The sequence below is a fragment of the Telopea speciosissima genome, chromosome 1, assembly GCF_018873765.1.
Source record: "Telopea speciosissima isolate NSW1024214 ecotype Mountain lineage chromosome 1, Tspe_v1, whole genome shotgun sequence".
Lineage (NCBI taxonomy): Eukaryota > Viridiplantae > Streptophyta > Magnoliopsida > Proteales > Proteaceae > Telopea > Telopea speciosissima.
In genome coordinates, this window is record NC_057916.1 from 25746074 (window position 1) to 25758418 (window position 12345).

The 12345-nt window shown below is 37.1% G+C and overlaps 1 protein-coding gene across 1 annotated transcript; it reads right to left on the reverse strand.

The window, feature by feature from the left end:
- Positions 1–1053: 1053 nt before the first annotated feature.
- Positions 1054–10562, reverse strand: LOC122641806 (beta-fructofuranosidase, insoluble isoenzyme 1-like). Its single transcript, XM_043835111.1, has 7 exons — positions 10424–10562; positions 3294–3302; positions 2319–3175; positions 1883–2041; positions 1559–1797; positions 1364–1454; positions 1054–1250 (listed from the first exon to the last, which is right to left on the reverse strand). The coding sequence occupies exons 1-7, from the start codon at positions 10539–10541 to the stop codon at positions 1071–1073; spliced, it is 1653 nt and encodes a 550-aa protein (XP_043691046.1). The 5' UTR covers positions 10542–10562; the 3' UTR covers positions 1054–1070.
- Between the last annotated feature and the right edge of the window lie 1783 nt (positions 10563–12345).

The following is a 12345-nucleotide window of genomic DNA, read 5'->3' on the forward strand; positions in this document are numbered from 1 at the left end:
TTTGGCCCACCAGCCCAATGAATTAAACGGGCTAGGCTGGAAATGAGTCCTGAACGTAATGTGCTAGTATTCTTTTATATCTCTCAGCCCAAGTCCAGCTGAAGCCCGTGTGCACACCCAATCCTGCAATTTCAACATTTTTTTATAATAATTTGTTCGATTTATTATTATACATATTAAACTAAGGAAGTAGGTTCCCTCCGATGTTTAGAAAGAATATGGAAGTTATGAAGGAGCTCAACTTAAATATGGTAACATAGGCAAGGCGAATTAAATATAATAATCATACTTTTCAAATTGATTCTTTAATATTTGCTGGTCTCCATCAGAGCCTCTCGTCCTCTACAGTAACACAATCCAATGGCAAAGCTACCCCTGTTAACAATGAAGGCATGTCTATGAAATATGTTCTTATTTCTTTTCTTGGCAAGTGCTCGATCACATAAAATAAAACTAGGGTGACTTAGGATTTAGACTGTGGAGTTGCAAAGGGGTGAGCAGGGTGAGGTTGCAAAAAAAATGAAATACGAAAAATAAGAAGAGAGTGGAGGGTTAAGCCTGCGTGGATGGGGTTGCAAAGGGGTGGGGGCAGGTAAGTTTGGAGGAGGAAGAAGAAGAAGAAAGATAGCAGAGGCAAGTAACAGAGATGAGAGGGTGATGTTTGGGTTGCCCTATGGGCAAAATGGTAAGCTCACACAACATTAGGGGTATATTTGTGATTTTAAGGCATCAATGACCACCATGTCAGCAACTAACAGAAAGGCTCTAACATAGACACATAGTGGGGTTGAGTGTAACAAGTAACCTAAACTTAGGGGTCTGAAAGTATATTTTAGAAACACAGGGGGTAGTACTGAATTTAGGGAAAAACTCAGGGGGTGTAATTTACCATAATAAAAAAGCCCCAAATTATGAAAAAATGATGAATACCTTGAGTCCATTCTACTCAATGTTTTGGAATCTAGTTAAACTGGCACAGAATAGATCTAGCCATCACATTCATGTCATTAGCTTGTTAATTTCTAACATCTAATAAATAGCCTAACTAGTCCATTCAAAGCTCTTATTAATTAGTTCATCTGAGGTTTGTCCATGTTCCATGCGCTCAGCTTCAAGATCTTTACAGCTTCAGTCCCATTGTTGAAGGCAAACAAGTGTGCATCCTTACCTGTTGCTAGAATTGGATAAACTCTAGATGTAATGCAAGTCTTCCCTCTGGCGCCAAAACTTTCCACGGCAGAATGATCAATCTGGCCGGATATACAAAATACAATTCATGGTTATCTACAGAAACAAGGAAAAAAGAAAAATGATATTTCAGAGAGACCAATAATGCCCATAACATCATAATTTGTAGCCATACCAAGCTCCTCAGAGATATCACCCCTTCACTCAAATCCACATCCACAAAACCTCCAAAGGATGGTTTAAGAACCTCTGGCCTTAGTGATGACCTGTTTTTTTCATAGAAAAAGAATCCAAAACCAAAGGAAATCAATAGTATACTAATTTCTGAAGAAAATGGATCATATGTGCAGAGTGAGTGAGAGAGAGAAACCTGCTTTGATCAGAGCACATAAGCACCACATTCTTGTTTTTGCCTTTGAAAACTCTGAAGAAAACTGATGTGTACTCCTCTAGATTTTTGGAAGCCAATGTTAGAAGCCCAAAGGGTCCAATCCCACCTTGAACAGTAGCTCCCATTTGGCCACAGAGCTGTTGAGGATCTACCCAAGTTGGATCAAAGGCCTCAGCCTTGTGTAAATTAGGTATGTGGAAGGTGAGCTCAACATCAGCCTGTGAAGAAAATGGTGACACCAAAAGAGTAAGAAAAGCTTAAGTTAATTGCAAGTAGAGGAAGAAGCTAACAAAAGAAACAAACCTGTGCCGCTGTGATTGGTCGAACTTCAACAAGGCCTCCCTTTGCAAGATGTACTCTTCTCAAATGAACATCTAATCCTCGAAGTGTTTTGATTTCCTTGATCGGCCATTGTAACAATTGTTTACCAGATTTATCAAGCCACACTTTCCTTGGAATTGTCTGTAGAAGAAGATAATATTTTGTACAATAAAAATCAGCTCCTAGCCATCATCTCATTGAGTAATGGAGTGATTCTTAAGAAAGTTTAAACCAAGGAAATCAGAATCTAAGGCCGTGTTTGGAAAGAAAAAAAATGCATTCTCGGAATAGATTCTAGGTACAGAGTGCATTCTGAATTGAGGAAATAGAGGTGAATCGGGTTTCAAAATGCATTCTAAACCAGGAAACTATTCTTAGAATTCATAACAAAAACAGCTTAACTGCTAAAAATTTCTACCTGAATACCAGCCCATCCTTTGAAAACATCATTGTCCTCGGTATCGGATTCATTTACCCATCCCCACAAGATTCTTCTGTTCTTGCCAGAATCAAAGAAAGTCTTTGATGCATAGAAATTGCCATAATCATATCTCAGCCTCATTCCATTATCCGCAGATGTGATATCAGGCACATACTGGTCTTGCTCCGCGAAATATCTGCCCACTTCGTAGTAATCATACCTGGCTTTATCAAGGCTCACCTTCAATACATGTTTCACACCATTATCATTCACAGATGTCTCCAACCCAAACTCTCCTTCCAAAGCAACTGGATAGAAATCTGGACATTCCCACATACCAGTTCCAGCTGCTGAGTGCAAAGGGTGCTGCACCTTCCACCAATACTTAAAGTCTATACTCCTATACAACAGAGCCATTCCCCTGTTTTTCCTCCTACTGCCTACCAAGACCCTCCAATGTCCATCTTGGCCTAACCATGCCGTTGTGGGGTCACGAAACTCGCTCGCATTAATGCCATTGTTGGGCACAATCAATGGGTTGTAATCAGGCTTTACCCACTCCCTAAGGAATGGATCAGAGGTGTTCTTTGGCACAGCTATGTTCTGGACCTGCCTTTTTTGGCCATCACGTCCAGTGTAGAGGATGACAGGTTTGTTTCCAGGGAGGATTGTTGCTGATCCTGACCAGGTTCCATTCACATCAAATGGCTTGGAAGGGTAAATGGCTGGGTCAAGTGGGATCCAGTTGATCATATCAGTTGATATGGAATGGGCCCATACAATGTTGCCCCAGGTAGAGCCGTAGGGGTTATACTGGTAGAACAGATGGTAGATGCCATTGTAATACATAGGTGCTGTTGCAGAGAGGAGATAAACAAAAACATTGATCATCAAGACCCAGAGCTAAGAACACAAGTATATATTAAAAACCAAGCATGGAATAAAACTGACTTCATCGATTGAAAGCCTTACCATTTGGGTCTGACAGTTTTGTGTTTTTCCGCAAAGTGTTCGTTCAGCAGACACAAAACAGAGAACAGGCGTTAGAAATTGCAGTGGAAGATACAAAGACATTCTCATCTTTTTGGGTAATTACCACAGCTTTTAAGTTGAGGTTTCACAGCCGAAATCTAATCCCATAATTTATAACTTTATGTGTAAATATACGCATTCTCATAATAACTTCCACATTTAGGGTTTATCACATTTAGGGTTTATCACATTCAGAGATATAAGTCAATATAATATGTGAATGTCCTTGTGAGAATATCCTTGCGATAAATGATTTATAAAAAAAAAAATGAATTGATCATATGGATTATGGAATGACATTATTTCACTTGTAATAATGTTTGATTATTATTTACTACCATTTGATTGAGAATGTGGTGTGAGTTCATAATAACGCCCACATTTTGGGTTTATCACATTTAGAGATATAAACCAATATAATACTTCAACTTCCAACTCGTATTTTTTCTCCCAATCTTCACAATTCACACGTAAGCATACATGTTGCACTTTGAGCATAACTCAAAGCGATCATAACACTGGCCCCCTTATCTACATAGCCCATATGAGTAGATTCAGGCCTTGTGTCCTTTTGCAAGATCTCGCTTTCAGTTCGTAGAGTGGATCAAACATGAGAATGTCCTTGTAATAAATGATTTAAAAAAAAATGAATTGATGAAATGGATTATGGAATGACATTATCTCACTTGTAATTATGTTTGATTATTATTTATTGCCATTTGATTGAGAATGTGATGTGAGTTCGTAATAACCCATTCACAGGGTGTGCCTTTGACAAGTGTTGGTTGACATCATGTGTTGGTAGTTGTGACTTGTGGTTTTAAGGTTACATTCTAAGGCTACTTGAACCCAACTATTTTTCATTTGGTGACTTAGTAGAGGTCGAAATTGAAATAATTATGATGCAAGGGCATTATAACTGAGTGGTAAATAAAGTCGAACAACCAAATTTGTAGAAACAAATGGCATAGTCCATATAATTATGTACATATAAAATTGTATGGGTGCATTAATATTTATTGATATGCTATGTTTGATATGCGAATAAAGTTGCAGGTGAATTAGTATGGAAGTGTAGGGTTTCAGTTTTCTCACAAGGGCATTCTCATATTATATTGGCCTATATATCTGAATGTATAAACTCAATATGTGGGGGTTATGATGAGAATGCATATATTTACATGTTGAGTCTCTTTTTAAGAGATGAAGAAAGCCAAGTAGAATGATTAATCTTTACTTGAAAATTGAATCTAATAGATATGTTTAGATTTGGTTATGTAAATATTTGGAACAATACCTTGATTTAAAAGTGGCATGTACAAACATGTGTTAGTGGGGGTGATTTATAGAATCAATAATATAAACCTAGGTTATAGGTACCACCATAATTTTACTAGTTTATGGTTTTGTAAGGAGGTCGGATTGGGAGCCACTAGGCTAATAATCTAAATAACAGATATATGATGATAGCTGAAGTTGAATCGATGTAAGCCCTTATCCGGAAGGCAAATGGCATGGCCAATAGAGAAATAAAGACATTTATGTAGTTGTTACATATATCTGGTGAGGCTAAAGAAGATAGTGTTATCGACTCAGTACAGTCATGACAAAACTGAGTCCTTAAGCTCTGTGTCATAGGCCATATGACGGAAACCCAACCTAGGTGAAGATGAACTTTCCTGAATTAGGTTCAAAGGATATAAATGAAGTCACTAGGAGGCCTGTTTAGTATTACTAAATGTCTACTCCTTCTGGTTAGATGAAAAAGTAGTACTACCACAATGAAAGGAGGGTGTGTTTTAGGCTCTTAATCAATCGAATCCTACGAAATTTGGGGGTGTGTTAGCTGTGGTGTACACTGGCTGACTTAAGTGAATGTAGGAGGTGTGGCTGCCTGCTGATAATAGTTTTTAAAAGGCGAACTCTTTTAATATTCATGAGACTAAGATAGGGGACAAGACCATATAATGTCCAATTTGATATTTAAGGGGTAGGTCTTGAACGTCAACTAGTAGGATATGGATGGTGAGCTAGCCAGCTACACCAATGAGGAGAAGTTCAAGAAATCCAACTTCACCCATACTCTATAGCGTAGTTCATCAGACCTAGTGTAGGTTCAAGTCCGAAAGACACCTCCAACAATGTGTCTTACTATGTCTAAATTTATTCACTAGTTCAGTATTTTGTTTTATCAATATTTTGAATCTGTGGGGATTGTTGAAATTTTAAATAATTTTAAAATTATAGATTCAAAATATTATTTTATTTTATAAAAGGTATGTTAGAGGGTTGAGTCCTTTCTTAATAGACACATAAATAGCCAATGATCGAGTGTGTCTATTGGAAGTCTTGTTTAAATGGCTAACAAACAAGCCTTGTGGGAAAAGGCACATGCTTTGGAGCATATCTTTTGCAGACATCTCTTAGACGTGTATCTTCTTCTCCGATATAAATAGAGGGGATCTTGTCTATTTCTCTAATACTATTTTAAAACAATCTTATGTTTTGTTTTCTTCTCTATTGTAGTGAGTCTGTGTCAATGAACTAGTGAGTATTATCCTCGGATATTGCCTATTGTAATCACACTTGGAGTGTTGTCATTTGTGATTGGAGTTGTTTTATCTTGGAGGTGAGAATGTAAGGTCAACCCGCTCTGCACATATTCATGGCATTCAAATACCTTAAGGAAAGTACATTAAGTACGACTCAACTCAGAGCACAGATTTGCTAATTCAAATGATACAAAAGGATGATATAGGTGATACCAATCCCTTCTCCTACTTCTACAAGGATATTTCGGCGACATACAAACTTCTGTACAAAACAGATAAGTTTTATACTTATGCCCATCTTATTGTTTTCTAACAAATACAAAGATAAAACTAAGCAAGTAAAGTCAAAGGTATTAGAGAAGCATTGCTTATTTTGAATGAAATATTAGAGTGGAGTTTGGGCTGAGCTTATTAAAATAAAAAATGTTAACAGGCTAGGCTCTCATTGAATTCCAGTGAATCCTACTTTTGGCCTCTGGCAGTGATCATAAAACAACAATTTGAAGTTTTAGTTCTAAAAACAAGAATGTCAAAATACTCTTTACCCTTATTATTGTGATTGTTTTAGTTACAATATGGCTAAAATAATAATTCTTGACAAAAAAAAAAAAAAAAAAGTGCATTATTATGGTCACAAATTATTTTCTGACTATCACAAGATATCTATTTTGTCATGTGGACAACTGATGTGTTCATTCCAACCGTTGGATAGAGAGAACAGGTTATAGAACGTCCTTCTCGTACAATGTACGAGACTCCTGCTATTGTAGGGTCTACTAGGAAAAAATGTATGTAGCACTTCACAAGAAAGGTTGTTTACAAGTTTTGAACCTGTAACCAACATGTTGCAATAGCGCAACTTAACCGTTATGCCCAGCCTTGCCTATTAATTCAATGAAATATTTTATTTTGAATCGGTATGCAACATTGTTTATGTCCATGCATGTGTACTGTAAGAAATAATATAAATGTGTAAAATAGTAATTTTAGTTTGATTTTGTTCGTTGTTTCAATTGGTTTTTACATATGTCATTTGATCGGAATGAGTTCAATTCCTCTACAAATACATGAACATGTGAGAGGCAACCACCAGTCCCATTTTGCCATTTACTGTATTTATGGAAACTAAAAGGGACATGTAGTTAGCTCTCAGACATACGTTCACCTGCACATACATCCTGATGATCCATTCTTGATAGGAACTGGACCGATAATGGGTTGGTCTCCGAAGTTTAAACAAAAAAAACCTGATATTTATCAGCCTCATCGATTTTCAGTTCACCAGTTTCAACACATTTGATCAATCCAATTGATTTCAATTTTTATTGGTTTCTTAAAACATAAAACCGAACCAAATAGTTTGTTCCAGTCGATTTTTTCATTTTGGTTTCCATTTTGACACCATAAAATAATAGATTGTCGTGGCTCCCAAGAAGACAAGGGTAGATGTTGGATGTCAATTTCATAAACGAGATGGGATGGAGCCCTCAAAATTTTTTTTTTTTTTTTTGAATTTTAAAACTATGTTTGAAAGCCAAGAAAAAAAAAATTAAAATGAATATGAGGAGAGGGATAGACAAATTGATTATGTCATCATATTTTTTGTATTACTAATTATTATTAAAATAAAGATTTAATTTATAATAAAAAAAATTCATATGAAAAAATATTATTACTAAATATGATAATAAATTTAAATAAATTATGTATTCATCAAAATAAAATTATTTTTTATTAAAAAAAAAAGGAAAATTTTTACGTACCTCCCCTGAGGTATCACTTAATTATAAAAACACCCTTCAATTTTGGAAAATTCTACGTGCCACCTTTAGGTTCTTCAAAGTTAACACATGCCCCCATTCTGTTAGTGTAGGACTAACGATGTTAAAAACAAGGGGTGAACTGACAAAAATGCCTTTGCAAGAAAACACCATACTTATTACATTTTCCAATTGCGGAATTTTGCCTTTGAAAGTTTTTGTGATTCGTATTCGTTGATATTGTCGGCGAAATTAATTTTGAAAATTGAAATTTTATAATTTCTTAATGTAATCTGTCATTATCCAAAGCATGGTAAGCTCAGATATTCCATGGGGGAGATTTTGTGGAGAGCTATATCCTACAGGTATGGGGTCGGGAAGAGGGGATTCCAACGCCAGCCTCATCTTCCATTCAATCGATCTCTGCTTGCTTTTCCCTCCATGGATCACTGCAGAGGATGGTGTGGGATGGGACTACACGGTGGTGTTGGTGGTAATGGTAGTAATAGGGGATGGCGGTGGTGGATACAGCAATGGTGGGTGGTGGCCTTGGCAATGGCAAAGTCACTCATTTTTTGTGTTTTTCTTGCAAGGGTATTTTTGTTAGTTCAACCCTTGTGTTTTTAGGTTGTTAGTCATACACTAACGGAATGGGAGTAAGTGTTAATTTTTATGAACCTAAAGGGGGCATACAAAATTTTTCAAAATTGAAAGATGTTTTTATAATTACGTGATACTTCAAGGGAGATACGTGAAAATTTACCCAAAAAAACATAACAAAAACCATAAAAATATAGAAAGAAATAAATACAAACTTTCACTTAAGGTCGAATTTCAACTTTGAAAAAACTATAAAAAAAAAATTTATCGGTAGGGTTTGGTGATTTATCCGTAGAACACTAATAACAGAACGAATTACCTGATATATATATATATATATATGTTAAAAGTGTTAAACCAAAATTTCGTTAGTGATATATGGCTTCCGATTCACCATTCCTACACCAAAATAGAATCAACCCGCACCTAATCCGGTGGAAATTAAGTAACCGATTGACATCCCTACGGGGGAGTCTCCAACAGGAATGCAGTTCCCCAAACTTGTCGGTGCGCACATTCGTTAAGTTAGTGAGACAAACTAGGTAAATGTAACAACTAACAACAACAGAAAGGAATATTGAGAAGAAGCCAAATATTAAATATAGCGCATAAATAGCACATAGATAGGGATTGGTTCGCTTCAGATAGTAAAGTTAACTGTGGATAGGGTTAAAGAAAAGGAAGGTTTTACTGACGACGGAGGTCACGGAATGCCTTCCATCGCAGGGCAGGGATACTCCAGTCCAGAGACTAGTGGCATTGAGGTCTCTGTGAGACACAACCCTCTTCGCAACAAAAAGACAGAGTGCAATTAATTGAGGTCTGTGATTCTGGATAATCATGCATGGACCACATACATATCCATTTTCCTTTCTCTCATATCTTGATTCAACTTGTTTTTAAAACTCTAGTCTGGGGGCCACCCACATAAAATCCCATGCTTTGATGGATGGTACACTCACTGTCTATGTGGGTCGCAAAGTTTTACATTACATGGGGCGTATGTATCTCCATCAGATTTGTCTGGTCTACTCAAATGAAAAATAAAAATAAAATTTAAAGAGTTGTTTGGACTTTGGAATGTCAAAATAAAAATTAAAAAAAAAAAAATTTGATTGTATAATTCAAAAACATTCTCTGAAACATATCTTAAATCTATTTAAAATCATCAAACTCGTGATAGAATGAAGCAATATATATATATAATAATCTTAACCCCCAAGAAAGCAAGCAAGCAAGCAAACAAGTCCTAATTCCAGATAACACAAGAAAAAAAGATGAGCTTTTATCATGACCATAAGTAAGATACATATGCTTTGACTACGACAGTCTGATTTCAATTGAGAAATCAAATCATGACCCCGTGGTGAGGGGGGTGGGGAAGAAATCCCGCCGATATGGTCAAGTGGTACGGTGGCGCCACTCATCACAAGGAACGCCCAGCCATCCGATGGCGCGTTGGAGAGGATCTGAATGAGTCCCTCACTACTTCACTGTCTAGTTCCTAATTGAAGACACAAGACTCCAACTGACCCTCCCGGCAGCTCCCTCTACTCTCTTAGTTTGTAATTTTTTAGAATAATATCAGAAGCATATATCAGCAAAGTTGCAGGACTCCAAAAGGGGTAAACAAATCGACCCCACCAAGCACTGGTAGGCCTCAAGCCCCGTCATCATCAACAATAACGACGGAAAAAAACAGGACAAAAGCATATATAGGAGACTCTGCTCACCTCACCTAATGTAACACCAGCCTAGTGCATGTTATTGCCCCTCTCTCTCTCTCTCTCTCTCTCTCTCTCTCTCTCTCCATCCTTGTCCAACATACGCCCAGAAACTGACACTTTCCCCTAATCTAATCCCCCCAAGCCCCAAATTAACCCGAGTTCCTCAAAAAAGAAAAAAAGAAAGAGTTCTAATCCTCCAAGATAATAGCATTCTTCTTTATTAATTCTCCCATCCCTACCCCAAACACCACTCTAAATCAAGAAGAGCCCTTGGGGGGCTAATGGCCGGAGAAGATCCTAACCCACTTGCCCAGTTGCAGAAGAATAAAATAAAAGGATACCAAGAATAAGAAGAAGCAGAAGAAGAGAGAGAGAGAGAGATACATAGATAGATCATAATTAAAGAGATTTATAAGTTTAAACGCGGGTACCGTTAATCCAGTTCTTTGGAGGTTGAAAGTGAAAAGCGGTTCTATGGAGTGACTTGACCTTTGAGGCCTGGAGAGACTGCCACTCCGGAAATACTTTGTGAGATGCTTCCACACACATATTATGATCACCACCATTCTCCATTCTCAGTAACAACCATGAGAATACCACAATCCCTACGTATTTCAGAATCGCCATTCTTTTTTATCTACAAAAGAAGGAATTAGTTGTAGTGGAGATGAACGGATGAATGAAATAGGAGATCGAGCAAAACAATTCAACAACTACACCTATGAACTTATCAGGGCAATTAAGAGCACGAGTTATATAGAAAACTTACTTATGACTTATGATTTATGATTAATGAAGGGAGACAGAAAGGAACTGGAGGAGATAATTTTCCACTGACAGAGAAGGTGTGAGAAATAAACACACACACTAAGAATGTGAGAAGACATGATAAGAGGAAGAGGTTAAAACAGGGTACTGAGCCACTGACTCGTTATTTTAGGTAGCTGACTGAGTTATGGATAACTTTGTCATTAATTCTCCTTTCTAGGGGAAATCGAGAATCCCTGGGGAAATTCAAATTCTTTCTCTCTCTCTCTCTCTCTCTCTCTAAAATTCAAATTCTAATTCTAGTTCTAGTGTTATACTCTCTTCTCCAATCCTTCTGCCGGTAAACATGTCATTTCATATCTTTCTCTTCCTTCTGCCGGTAAATCTATTATTCTTTCGGCTACGTATGAAAACTTCCCCTATTTCTTATTTAAAAAAAAAACAAAATGGAAAAAGTTTGGATATGGACCTAACCTAGTCCCTCTGGAAGATCAGATCCATCCAGTGAACGGAATCTGGATCAATGGGGATGATGGGTCCACCGTCCACCCCAATTGCCTAAACCAGTAAGACTACTAAACACGTATTTAGTCTGATGTTAAAAGCTTACCACTTAATGGGTTGGGCATCGGACTGCTTTATTATCAAATTTCAGAGTGCAAGGGATATGAATGTTTTCTTTTTAGCACAGCCTTGGATCTACTTGGGACATTTGGTTGCTGTGCAACGTTGGAACCGTGAAATTCCGGCTGAGATGGTGGTGTTTTTTATGGCAGTTCTTTAATTGGGTTCGAGTGCAGAAACTGCATTGGATTGGATGTATTTTAGTAATGAGTCTCTCTTTTTCGGATGATTTTATGTTTTATTCGATTTTCAGTTATAAACCCTAAATGATTTGGAGAAGATGAGGGTAATTTGATCACGTTACTCTTTAATTTTAGTGGGTTTTCATTATAAAGGTATTTTGGTTATTAGATTCTCTTAAACTAACGTCTAATGTACTTAGACTAGAATATTGTAAAGTTTGGAAAATAGGGATGCATTTGAACTTATGGGCAATTTGAGGAGGGTATTCGATAAAAACCCTTTCAAATATGTGAACAACTAATGCTGAGTCAAGAAAGGTTTTTGAAAGGATTAATGTAGGTAATTAAGAGCAGGGGCTGGCTTGGCTCAGAAAAGGAATCAATCGTTATTAATACAACTCAACTGAAATCAAACCTTATGCCAACTCAAGCGTTATCATTAATGTCACTGTCAGTTCACAAAGGAAACATAATTAGGCAATAGATTTAATGGTGAACCATTAATAAAATGTCTGCAAATGGACATGAGATGAATGCTTAAGCTGACACATGGTTCCTGTGCCTAAACACAGGAGTTTGGGAAATTACTGTTTCACCCCCATAAAATAAAAATTCATCCATGTTGATACTCCTGCACACACCCTCATCGGCCCACGCATTGATGCAGGGAATTGAATACGTGACCAGGTAGTAATCTTTTGTCCATTTTTTTTTTTTATCGAAGAGGTTTCCTGTAAGGCAGCATGGCCCCTATGTCAGCGCAAGGTCCAATGGAAGCA